Below are 13537 nucleotides of genomic sequence, written 5' to 3' on the forward strand. Positions count from 1 at the left end.
ATGATCATAAAAATTCGATTTTAATTTTAAGTGATTTTTTTTAAAAGACAAAAAATATAATTAAATGTAAAAATGTATCATTACAACAGATCTGCGGGAAATCTGGGAAGGAATCCCTAAAACAGCTTCCCCGGCTGTCACAGGACGGATTCTTCGCCAAGGACCAATCTCCTCTCTCCCTCAACAAACATGGCCGCTCAGATTCCTTCCAAGGGTCACATGACAACCTATCCCACCAGCAGGCTTGCAGTTCGGTCCAGCTGTCATTCAGTCGGGCCCCCTCCTTCTATCACGTGTTCCCGCGGCGATCTCTCCTCCCCCTGATCCTCGGTGGAGTCCGTCCCCAGCCTGCCAGTGACCGTCTCAGCCATGATGGTGAGCGGCGGAGGGGAGGGCGGGGGATTGGCGCCTCTGCAGGGCATGGTGCTGGCTGCAGGGGGGCCGGGGGCCCTACGAGGAGGCATCGGAGGGTAACAGTCTGTATTTTGTTCTCTCTTTGTAGCAGGAAGGCCTGGATGACGGACCCGACTTCCTGTCAGAGGAGGACAGAGCGGTAAGTGGCCACATAACCTTCTCATGATTGGATGACATCTCTCAGGGCATGGATGTGCCAGTGTATGGCAGACACCATGGGGAGAGAGAGTATTCACATGTGCAGCTTATAGATCCTTACCATGGCATAACACTACCCCATTGATCCCCCTGTCATAGACTGCCCCTTATTCACTGACCCCCCCTGTCATAGACTGCCCCTTATTCACTGACCCCCCCTGTCATAGACTGCCCCTTATTCACTGACCCCCCCTGTCATAGACTGCCCCTTATTCACTGACCCCCCCTGTCATAGACTGCCCCTTATTCACTGACCCCCCCTGTCATAGACTGCCCCTTATTCACTGATCCCTCCCTGTCATAGACTGCCCCTTATTCACTGACCCCCCTGTCATAGACTGCCCCTTATTCACTGACCCCCCCCCCCGGCATAGACTGCCCCTTATTCACTGACCCCCCCCCAGCATAGACTGCCCCTTATTCACTGACCCCCCTGTCATAGACTGCCCCTTATTCACTGACCCCCCCCCCCCGGCATAGACTGCCCCTTATTCACTGACCCCCCCCAGCATAGACTGCCCCTTATTCACTGACCCCCCTGTCATAGACTGCCCCTTATTCACTGATCCCTCCCTGTCATAGACTGCCCCTTATTCACTGACCCCCCCCTGTCATAGACTGCCCCTTATTCACTGATCCCCCCCCTGTCATAGACTGCCCCTTATTCACTGACCCCCCCCTGTCATAGACTGCCCCTTATTCACTGATCCCCCCCCTGTCATAGACTGCCCCTTATTCACTGATCCCCCCCCTGTCATAGACTGCCCCTTATTCACTGACCCCCCCCTGTCATAGACTGCCCCTTATTCACTGATCCCCCCCTGTCATAGACTGCCCCTTATTCACTGATCCCCCCCTGTCATAGACTGCCCCTTATTCACTGACCCCCCCTGTCATAGACTGCCCCTTATTCACTGATCCCCCCCCTGTCATAGACTGCCCCTTATTCACTGACCCCCCCCCGGCATAGACTGCCCCTTATTCACTGACCCCCCCGGAATAGACTGCCCCTTATTCACTGATCCCCCCCTGTCATATACTGCCCCTTATTCACTGACCCCCCCCCCCAGCATAGACTGCCCCTTATTCACTGACCCCCCCCCCAGCATAGACTGCCCCTTATTCACTGATCCCTCCCTGTCATAGACTGCCCCTTATTCACTGATCCCTCCCTGTCATAGACTGCCCCTTATTCACTGACCCCCCCTGTCATAGACTGCCCCTTATTCACTGATCCCTCCCTGTCATAGACTGCCCCTTATTCACTGACCCCCCTGTCATAGACTGCCCCTTATTCACTGACCCCCCCCCAGCATAGACTGCCCCTTATTCACTGACCCCCCCTGTCATAGACTGCCCCTTATTCACTGATCCCTCCCTGTCATAGACTGCCCCTTATTCACTGACCCCCCCTGTCATAGACTGCCCCTTATTCACTGATCCCCCCCCCTGTCATTGACTGCCCCTTATTCACTGACCCCCCCTGTCATAGACTGCCCCTTATTCACTGACCCCCCCCTGTCATAGACTGCCCCTTATTCACTGATCCCCCCCTGTCATAGACTGCCCCTTATTCACTGACCCCCCCTGTCATAGACTGCCCCTTATTCACTGATCCCCCCCTGTCATAGACTGCCCCTTATTCACTGATCCCCCCCTGTCATAGACTGCCCCTTATTCACTGACCCCCCCTGTCATAGACTGCCCCTTATTCACTGATCCCCCCCCTGTCATAGACTGCCCCTTATTCACTGACCCCCCCCGGCATAGACTGCCCCTTATTCACTGACCCCCCCGGAATAGACTGCCCCTTATTCACTGATCCCCCCCTGTCATATACTGCCCCTTATTCACTGACCCCCCCCCCCCCAGCATAGACTGCCCCTTATTCACTGACCCCCCTCCAGCATAGACTGCCCCTTATTCACTGATCCCTCCCTGTCATAGACTGCCCCTTATTCACTGATTCCTCCCTGTCATAGACTGCCCCTTATTCACTGACCCCCCCCCGGCATAGACTGCCCCTTATTCACTGACCCCCCCGGAATAGACTGCCCCTTATTCACTGATCCCCCCTGTCATAGACTGCCCCTTATTCACTGATCCCTCCCTGTCATAGACTGCCCCTTATTCACTGATCCCTCCCTGTCATAGACTGCCCCTTATTCACTGACCCCCCCCCAGCATAGACTGCCCCTTATTCACTGATCCCTCCCCTGGCATAGACTGCCCCTTATTCACTGATCCCTCCCCTGGCATAGACTGCCCCTTATTCACTGACCCCCCCCCCTGGCATAGACTGCCCCTTATTCACTGACCCCCCCCCCTGGCATAGACTGCCCCTTATTCACTGATCCCCCCCTGTCATATACTGCCCCTTATTCACTGACCCCCCCCCCCAGCATAGACTGCCCCTTATTCACTGACCCCCCCCAGCATAGACTGCCCCTTATTCACTGATCCCTCCCTGTCATAGACTGCCCCTTATTCACTGATCCCTCCCTGTCATAGACTGCCCCTTATTCACTGATCCCTCCCTGTCATAGACTGCCCCTTATTCACTGACCCCGCCCTCGGCATAGACTGCCCCTTATTCACTGACCCCCCCCCCCAGCATAGACTGCCCCTTATTCACTGATCCCCCCCCCCAGCATAGACTGCCCCTTATTCACTGATCCCTCCCCTGGCATAGACTGCCCCTTATTCACTGACCCCCCCCCTGGCATAGACTGCCCCTTATTCACTGACCCCCCCCTGGCATAGACTGCCCCTTATTCACTGACCCCCCCCTGGCATAGACTGCCCCTTATTCACTGACCCCCCCCTGGCATAGACTGCCCCTTATTCACTGATCCCTCCCCGTCATAGACTGCCCCTTATTCACTGACCCCCCCCCGGCATAGACTGCCCCTTATTCACTGACCCCCCCCGGCATAGACTGCCCCTTATTCACTGACCCCCCCCGGAATAGACTGCCCCTTATTCACTGATCCCCCCCTGTCATATACTGCCCCTTATTCACTGACCCCCCCCCCCAGCATAGACTGCCCCTTATTCACTGACCCCCCCCAGCATAGACTGCCCCTTATTCACTGATCCCTCCCTGTCATAGACTGCCCCTTATTCACTGATCCCTCCCTGTCATAGACTGCCCCTTATTCACTGACCCCCCCCGGCATAGACTGCCCCTTATTCACTGACCCCCCCCGGAATAGACTGCCCCTTATTCACTGATCCCCCCCTGTCATATACTGCCCCTTATTCACTGACCCCCCCCCCCCCCCAGCATAGACTGCCCCTTATTCACTGACCCCCCCCAGCATAGACTGCCCCTTATTCACTGATCCCTCCCTGTCATAGACTGCCCCTTATTCACTGATCCCTCCCTGTCATAGACTGCCCCTTATTCACTGATCCCTCCCTGTCATAGACTGCCCCTTATTCACTGACCCCGCCCTCGGCATAGACTGCCCCTTATTCACTGACCCCCCCCCCCCAGCATAGACTGCCCCTTATTCACTGATCCCTCCCCTGGCATAGACTGCCCCTTATTCACTGACCCCCCCCCTGGCATAGACTGCCCCTTATTCACTGACCCCGCCCTCGGCATAGACTGCCCCTTATTCACTGACCCCCCCCTGGCATAGACTGCCCCTTATTCACTGACCCCCCCCCCTGGCATAGACTGCCCCTTATTCACTGACCCCCCCCCCCCCTGGCATAGACTGCCCCTTATTCACTTATCCCTCCCTGTCATAGACTGCCTCTTATTCACTGATCCCTCCCTGTCATAGACTGCCCCTTATTTACTGATCACTGCGGTGACTGATGTTTTACCATGCAGTAAAACATCTTTCCCAGCATATAGTATGAATTGGAGCCTAAAATGGTCTGTTGCAAAGTGGAAAACTGCTCTGTGATCAGATAGATCGAAACCTGACATTCTTTGTAGAAACCATGGGTGCCGTGTCCTCCGGACTAAAGAGGAGAGGGACTTTATTGCTTGTTACCAGCGCTCAGTTCAAAAGCCTTCCTCTCTGATGGTATAGGGTGCATCAGTGCATATGGAATGGGCAGTTTGCACATCTGGAAAGGCATCATCAATGGTAAAAAATGATGTATATCCATATTGTAGAGCAGTATATGCTCCTATATAGATGGATCTTTTTTAGGGAAGGCCTAGAATATTTCATCAAAGCTAAAGTGCTTCTATCACAACAGCATGGCTTCATAGTTAGAGTCTGGATGGTTAACTGGCCTGCCGTCCAGACCTTTCTCCAATTGAAAATATTTGACGCATCTTGAAAGGAAAAATATGATAAAGAAGACCCAGGACTGTTGATTACCGTATTTTTCGCCGTATAAGACGCACCGGCATATAAGACGCACCCAATTTTAAAGGAGGAAAATCTAGAAAAAAAAAGATTCTGAACCAAATACTGCAGTAAAATATTTTATATCAACAGGTGGTGGTTTAGGCATGGCACAGGTGGTGGTTTAGGCATGGCACAGGTGGTGGTTTAGGCATGGCACAGGTTGGCTTCAATCATTTACCTGCTCTCCTGGGCTGCCTGCGAGACGTCCACGGCGCTGCTCCTCTCGTCCTCTTCTGTCTTCTTTGACGGCGGCTCTCTCGGTCCGGCGGGAAGGAGATCGGGCGGTGACTGACGCACGCACCGGCACCGCCCCCATTGCGACGTCAGGACTCAGCAGGCAAAATGTGTATTTGCCGTATAAGACGCACCAACTTTTCCCCCCCAGTTTTGGGGAAGAAAAAGTGCGTCTTATACGGCGAAAAATACAGTAGTTAGAATCCTAAATCTGACAAGAATGGGACAAAATTCCTCTCCTAAACTCCAGTAACTGGTCTCCTCAGTTCCCAGATGTCTGCAGAGTGTTGGTAAAGAAGAGGGGATGCTAAACCGTGGTAAATATGGCCCCGTTCCAACTTTTTTGAGACATGTTGCTGCCATTAATTTCAAAATTACTTTCTTTTTCTCTTAAATTGATACATTTTCTCAGTTAAAAACCTTTGATTTGTTTTCTATTGTAAATAAAATATAGGTTTATGAGATTTGCAAATCATTGCATTCAGTTTTTTTGTAGATTTACAGTGCCCTTTTTTTGTAATTTGGGTTGTAATAGAGCTACACGATTAATTGTTAAAAGATTGTGACCCCCCCTAACGATCTTAATTTGACATTTTCACGATTCATGTAACAGTGCAGAGCCGTTCTCTGCTCAGAGCTGTAAAAAAAAAAAAAAAGTGGCAAACTTTATCAAAACATTGCTTAGGCTGAGATAAAAAGAAACCTTGTATCATTTGGTTCTTTTAGATCAAAGGGATGAACGTCTGTCTGCAAACTAGGGCAGTTTATCCACTTAAAGATACATTTTTATCGGAAATTTTTGTATGAAGAAAACTTATCTAATCGTTAGTGGGGTCAAATCAATGTCCATTTTCAACTGCAGTGATGCAAAAATTTGAAGGAGCAGGAAGGAAGAATTTTCTTGATCTAACAAACTTTCGGGGCAGTGTATGGTTATCGCTCATAAATTTCATTTATTTTAAAACTGATAATGTTAAAAGCAAAGGAATATACGAACGACATTTATACATTCATCAAATGTTCAAAGAATTTTCATACGAACATCCTCGTCCAAAAATCTTTGCATTTATGGCCAGCATAAGCCTTTTTCTGACACTTGTTGTTAAAATCAGTACTTTTTACTAGAACAGCCATTAATGTCTAAACCGCTGGCAACAAAAGTGAGTACACCCCTAAGAGAAAATGTCCAAATTGGGCCTGAAGTGTCAATATTTTGTGTGACCACCATTATTTTCCAGCACTGCCCTAACCCTCCTGGGCATGGAGTTCACCAGAGCGTCACAGGTTGCCACTGGAGTCCTCTTCCACTTCTCTATGATGACATCACTGAGCTGGTGGATGTTAGAGACCTTGCGCTCCTCCACCTTCCATTTGGGGATGCCCCACAGATGCTCAATAGGGTTTAGGTCTGGAGACATGCTTGGCCAGTCCATTACTTTACCCTCAGCTTCTTTAGCAAGGCAGTGGTCGTCTTGGAGATGAGTTTGGGGTCGTTATCATGTTGGAATACTGTCCTGCAGCCCAGTCTCTAAAGGGAGGGGATCATGCTCTGCTTCAGTATGTCACAGTACATGTTGGCATTAATGGTTCCCTCAATGAACTGTAGCTCCCCAATGCCGGCAGTACTCACCTGGTTGCCGCCACACACGCTTGACACCATCTGAACCAAATTTATCTTGGTCCATCAGACCACAGGACATGGTTCCAGTAATCCATTTCCTTAGTCTGCTTGTCTTCAGCAAACTGTTTGCAGGCTTTCTTGTGCATCATCTTTAGAAGAGGCTTCCTTCTGGGACGACAGCCATGCAGACCAATTTGATGCAGTGTGCGGCGTATGGTCTGAGCACTGACAGGCTGACCTCCACCTAGGGATGCACCGAATATTCGGCGGCCGAACATTATTCGGCCGAAAATACAGAAAATAGCACTTTCGGTATTCGGCCGAATAAGTCAAAAGGCTGAATAATTTTGTGCCGAACAATGTCAGCTTCCGCCCGGACCGCTCCCCTTCCTCATTGCGGCTCCCGGCTCCCTTCTCACGCGCCGCCGGTGTCCTGTCCGGCCTCGAGTAGGGGGTGTGACGTCACGCGCGTCCCGCCCCCCTGCTCCTGACTGCGGCTCCTTCACACTAGGTCCAGCGAGCGTGACACTATGTGCACGCCCCGCCCCCCTGTTCGCGGCTTTTGGCTCCGACCTGGCTGCAGTTCAGGTATGTGGAGCTGAGCACATTTGGGGGAGAATACGGTAGCTGCACAAGCATTAGTGTGCAGACTGCCATATGTTGTTGCCACTTGCCATGCTCATTACATTAGAGTGCCCTATAAAGTGCCCCTTAAAAAAAAAAAAGAAAAAAAATGTGCCCAACAGAGTGCTCCCTTGACATAAAATGTGGCCATCAGCGTGCCCCTTATTATATGCTAAGGGACATGCTGATGAGCATATTTTATGTTAAGGGGCACTCTGATGAGCATATTTTATGTTAAGGGGCACTCTAATGAGCATATTTTATGTTAAGGGGCACTCTGATGAGCATATTTTATGTTAAGGGGCACTCTGATGGGCATATTTTATGTTAAGGGGCACGCTAATGGGCATATTTTATGTTAAAAAATGCGAAACACTGCGTTCGGTATTCGGCCTTCGCCCAAGCATTTCATTATTATTCGGCTTCGGCCAAGAATTTCATTTCGGTGCATCCCTACCTCCACCCCTTCAAGATCTGCAGCAATGCTGGCAGCACTCATAGGTCTAGTTCCCAAAGACAACCCTGGATATGACGCTGAGCACATGCACTCAACTTCTTTGGTCGACCATGGCGTGGTCTGTTCTGATTGGAACCTGTCCTGTTAAACAGCTGTATGGTCTTGGCCACCGTGCTGCAGCTCAGTTTCATGGTCTTGCCAATCTTCTTATAGCCTTAGGCCATATTTATGTAGAGCAACAATTCTTTTTTTTTTTTCAGATCCTCAGAGAGTTCTTTGCCATGAGGTGCCATGTTGACCTTCCAGTGACCAGTATGAGAGAGTGAGAGCGATAACACCAAATTTAACGCACCTGTTCCCCATTAACACCTGAGACCTTGTAACACGAACGAGTCACATGACATCAGGGAGGGAAAATGGCTAATTGGGTCCAATTTGGACATTTTCACTTAAGGGTGTACTCACATTTGCCAGCAGTTTAGACAATAAAGAGGAAGTAAACCCTCTGAAAAAAAAATGTGAAAAAAAACCTGTAAAGACAAGGGCATAATGAGCTAGTATGCATCGCATACTAGCTCATTATGAAGTATTTGCCAAAAAACGAAGCCCCCGCAGTGCCCACAGGACGGCTGACATGTTCGGCCATCCTGCTTCCTGGATCGTATCCTCCGGCCATCTGATTGGCCGGAGGCGCGATTACATCACTCCCGCGCATGTAGGCGGAAGCCGCCGTCTACAGCACAGGGCTCTGAAGGAACAGCACGGGTGGCCATTCCTTCAGAGCGCATGTCCCGATGACATCAGCTGCATGCACTGTAAATATCTCCTAAACAGTACATGTTTAGGAGATATTTATAGCACCTATAGGTAAGCCTTAATATAGGCTTACCTATAGGTAAAAGTATTTTAAGTGAGTTTACAACCACTTTAATGGCTGTGTGTTGAGTTATTTTGAGGGGACAGCAAATTTACACTGTTATACAAGCTGTACACTCACTACTTTACATTGTAGCAAAGTGGCATTTCTTCAGTGTTGTCACATGAAAAGATAGAATAAAATATTTACAAAAATGTGAGGGGTGTACTCGCTTTTGTGAGATACTGTATATTTTTCAGCAGAGACCCTAAAGAATAAAATGGTGGTCACTATTTTTTTTTTTTTTTTTGTCACACTGTATTTGCACAGCGGTCTTTCAAAAAAAGCAATTTTTTGGGGGGAAAAAAATACACTTTAACCACTTGCCGACCACCAGCAGTACATATACTGCAGCAGGTCGGCTCTGTCCCGCGAAAAGCCGTAACTGTACGTGGCTTCGCCGCACCGCTAGTGGGGGGGTGCGCACCCATTCTCCACAGGGGGAGCCAATTTGCTGCCGGGCACCCGTGATCACTCCCCATGGAGACAGAACATTAGTACAGTAACTGCATATATTTAGCACTGATTACTGTAATAATGTCACTGATCCCCCTCAAAAGTGTCAAAAAATGTCAGTTAGGTGTCCGATCTGTCCGCCGCAATGTCGCAGTCCTGCTAAAAATCGCAGATCGCCGCCATTACTAGTAAAAAAGAAAATTAAATAAAAATGACATACATCTACCCCATAGTTTGTAGATGTGATAACTTTTGCACAAACCAATCAATATACATTTTTTGGGATTTTTTTTTACCAAAAATATGTAGCAGAATACAAATTGGCCTAAAATTATGAAAAAAAAAATATTTTTAAATTTTTTTTATTGGGAATGTAATATAGCAGAAAGTAAAAAATATTGTTTTTTTTTTTTTTTTTTTTGTAGAATTGTCGCTCTTTTTTTTATTTGTTTATAGCGCAAAAAATAAAAATGGCTGAGGTGATCAAATACCACCAAAAGGAAGCTCTATTTGTGGGGAAAAAAATGACATCATTTTTGTTTGGGTACAGCGTCACACGATTGCACAATTGTCAGTTAAAATAACACAGTGCCGTATCGCAAAAATGGCCTGGTCATTAAGGGGGGAAATCTTCCGGTCCAGAAGTGGTTAATGTATTTAAACAAATGTAAACCTTGAAGTTAGCCCATTTTTTTGTATAATGTGAAAGATAATGTTATGTCGAAAATCGCAAGAGGATCATGATCTTTATTTTATCTAGAATTGTGCAGCTCTAGGTTGGAAATTGTATTTCTAAAGAAAAGGCTTTATGACTGTTTTCTAGTGAAGAGTTCACTTCCTCTCGGTGACTAATTTACTTTACTTTAATTTAATTTAAATAACGAATCCATGTGCTGCTTACAGTTTTTAAAGAGATACAGTCTGAAATTGACATTTGTAATGATCAGAATCTCTACCGTTGCCCACACCCAGGATTCCTCTCAGAACAGGGATAGCTGTTTTTTCCGATATTCTCTGGTATTCTCTTCCTGTCTTAGCTGAAATGTTTGTTACAAGCTGTGTACAAACCTCCCTTCCCCAGAGGACACCTAACAAACATGTTGTATCCTAGTACTGAAAACTCTGTAGACTGCTGGAGAAGGGTAGGACCTTCCATTTCTAAAACTTTTAGTTGTCACCCAGAGTGTTACTAAGCAGAGAAGTGGCAATTACCATAATTCATTCACCTAAATCCTACACATCATGCCACTGTTTATTTTTTTTTTTTAATCGTCTAAGTACCTTATTCCTTCAGCGCTGTTGTGTGGTCATATGATTTTTTCACTGTTCTTTGGCATCTGCAGGAAAGGAATGTAATCAATCGGGTACTATATCCCACCCCCATAGTGGAGGTGAGACTAAGGGAGGTGAGTGTCATTTACCACTGCGTATGCCTCCACGTGTGACTATATTCACATTGGCTGCACAGATAAGAATGGAGGAAATGAAGAGCTTTAGAAGGGAACTGAAATATGAGCATACTCAGTAGAGGACACCAGCTGGTCTATACAATCTCAGCCTGCAGTGGGGACACAGAGAATATGGGAGGGATAGCTAAAGGCAGGATCAACCAGGTATATATTTCACTATACACAAAATGAATGCTTTAGTGGCTGTGTGAGTATGTTTTATAGCAGGTAATTCGAGTTTTTCATAGTCTGGGTTTATTGACATTGTAAGCAATCTTGATAGCACTTTTTGTTATTTGGCCTTTTTTTGGGCACTTGTTTTCAGGTTTGAATTGAGGCAAGAGAGCCTTAAGCTGGATACACACTATACAACTTTTGTTGTTAGATTTCCTTTAGATTTACCTTCAACTATGTAGTGCAAGGGCTGCCTGATTGCATACAAATTGAAAGTGTTCAGATTTGACCTCATATTATATGGTTTTGGTAAATCTAAAGGAAAACATCTAAAGACAATTGTATAGTGTGTGTGGCCTATTAGAGAAGGCCTTGCAGTTTGACATTAAGCTGAAGCTGCTTCTCTGAGAGGGAGAAAATCTAGCTAAATAAAAGGATAAACCCCATGCCTGCTCTGTTTTTATACAAAAATTTCAGCTAAATTTTAAAGAATGCCATTTAGTTCTGTTCTCTGCTCGCAGTATTGAGTGTATTATGGAGAGACTGTCAGGCCTCATGCACACAGGACGTTTTGTTTTTCCTCCCCTGGACATTTTTGCTCCAGGAGAGGAAAAAGCAGCCTAAAAAGCGCACATAAAACCTCGCCTCGCAAACGCATTTAGGTAAGCTAAACATTTGGGCATTCATTCATTTCATTGGCTAGAATTTTAATTTATTCTGACCGTCGGAATGAATGAAAGCCTTCATGTTAAAGTGGTTGTAAAGGCTGAATGTTTTTTTACCTTCATGCATTCTATGCATGAAGGTAAAAAACCTTCTGTGTGCTGCTCCCCCTATAGCCCTCTAATACTTACCTGAGCCCCCTCTCAATCCAGCGATGTGCACGAGAGCCTCTGCTATCCCGGGACTCCTTCTCCCCATTGGCTGAGACAGCAGTGGGAACCATTAGGGGGAGAGTGGAGTTGGCAAGCAGCGGCTTTGTGTGTCCATTGCATGCATAGAGCTGGGCTCAGGAGTGAGCACGCACCAGTGCCTCCACAGCAAACGGTTTACTATTGGGGGGCACTGGTTAAGGGCGAGGAGTCGGATGCATTGGCGAGGGACCTGGGAAGAAGTGGATTAGGGCTGCTCTGTGCAAAACCACTGCACAGAGCAGGCAAGTATGACATATTTGTTGTTTTTTTTTTTTTTAACCACTTCCCGCCCGCCCTATAGGCGATTGACGGCGGGAATGTGGTTGTATTATCCTGACCGGACATCATATGATGGCGGCAGGATAATGCGCTCTTCGCGCCCCTGGGGGGCACGCAGAGCGGCGATCGGTGATGCGAGGTGTCAGTCTGACTCCCCGCATCTCCGATCTCGGTAAAGAGCCTACTGACGTAGGCTCTTTACCATGTGACCAGCCGTGTCCAATCACGGCTGGTCACATAGTACACAGGAAGAGCCGTTGATCAGCTTTCCTCAGTATGTGCCTGACAGGCACGAGTAAAGGAACGCCGATCGGCGGCTCCCCTGACGGGGAGGGGCGGTCTGCCCTGGTTGTCAGATCATTGATTACCAGTGCAGACCCCTGGGGGGGGGGTGCCACTAGAACCACCAGGGATACCCACCCATGACCCCAGGGATGCCCACTATGGCCACCAGAGATGGCAATCAGGGCTCAGGGAGCCCCCCAGTGCCCATCAGTGCCATCTATCAGTGCCATCTATCAGTGCCACCTATCAGTGCCCATCAATGCTGCCTATCAGTGCCGCCTATCAGTGCCCACCAATGCTACATATCAGTGCTACCTATTAGTGCCCATCAGTTCTGCCTATCAGTGCCTGTCAGTGCAGCCTCATCAGTGCTCATCAGTGCAGGAAAAAACTTATTTATTTACAAAATTGTATAGCATAAACAAAAAAAACTTTTTTTTTTTTTTTTTTTTTCAAACTTTTCGGTCTTTTTTTTATTTGTTTAGCAAAAAAGAAAAAACCTTGTGGTGATCAAATACCACCAATAAAAAGCTCTATTTGTGGGGGGAACATGACATAGATTTGGTGTAGGTACAATGTTGCATGACCACGCAATTGTCATTCAAAATGCAACAGTGCTAAAAGCTGAAAATTGGCCTGGGAAGGAAGGGGGTGAAAGTGCCCGGTATTGAATTGGTTAAAGCATTTTCATGCGTTTAAGCTTGTTAACCGTTTTCTTCTGCCCAAATGTTCCTCTCCTGAATGTGCTGGTGGTGCATTTTTTATTTTTCAGCCTCTTCTTATACACCTGTAAATGCCTGTGTATGCCTGGCCACAAAGTCTATGATAGAAGTGTGTTTAGAAGCTAAAAAAAAAAAAAACGGCAAACGCCTGTAAAAGTGGTGTTTTTACATCCTGTGTGCATGAGGCCTAAATATTTTATTCTAGTAGGCCCCTGCGTACTCACCTTTCCGACTCCAACCTTTCCATTCCAGCACTGCAGCCTAGGAAGATGTCTTCAGCATTCACCCAATAGTGACGTATAGGGTTAGAGGAGGCAACAAGTGTGTGGCTGGGGGCATAGACAACTGACGCTCCCAGAAGTGTCGAATGCTTACGATATTTTAGTAGACTGCAGTGCTGGAATAGAGGAGAAGAGGAA

The 13537-nt window shown here is 47.5% G+C and overlaps 1 protein-coding gene across 1 annotated transcript in view; it reads left to right on the top strand.

The window, feature by feature from the left end:
* The first annotated feature begins 251 nt into the window (after positions 1-251).
* SNX6 (sorting nexin 6) overlaps positions 252-13537 on the top strand; it is a 90497-nt gene continuing 77211 nt past the window's right edge. Inside the window, exons 1-2 of the mRNA XM_082275617.1 lie at positions 252-375; positions 503-553. Of these exons, the coding sequence (XP_082131743.1) occupies positions 370-375; positions 503-553 (57 nt within the window). The 5' untranslated portion in view covers positions 252-369. The remainder of the gene's footprint in view (positions 376-502; positions 554-13537) is intronic.

Source organism: Pelophylax lessonae, assembly GCF_965119305.1.
Source record: "Pelophylax lessonae genome assembly, chromosome: 13".
Lineage (NCBI taxonomy): Eukaryota > Metazoa > Chordata > Amphibia > Anura > Ranidae > Pelophylax > Pelophylax lessonae.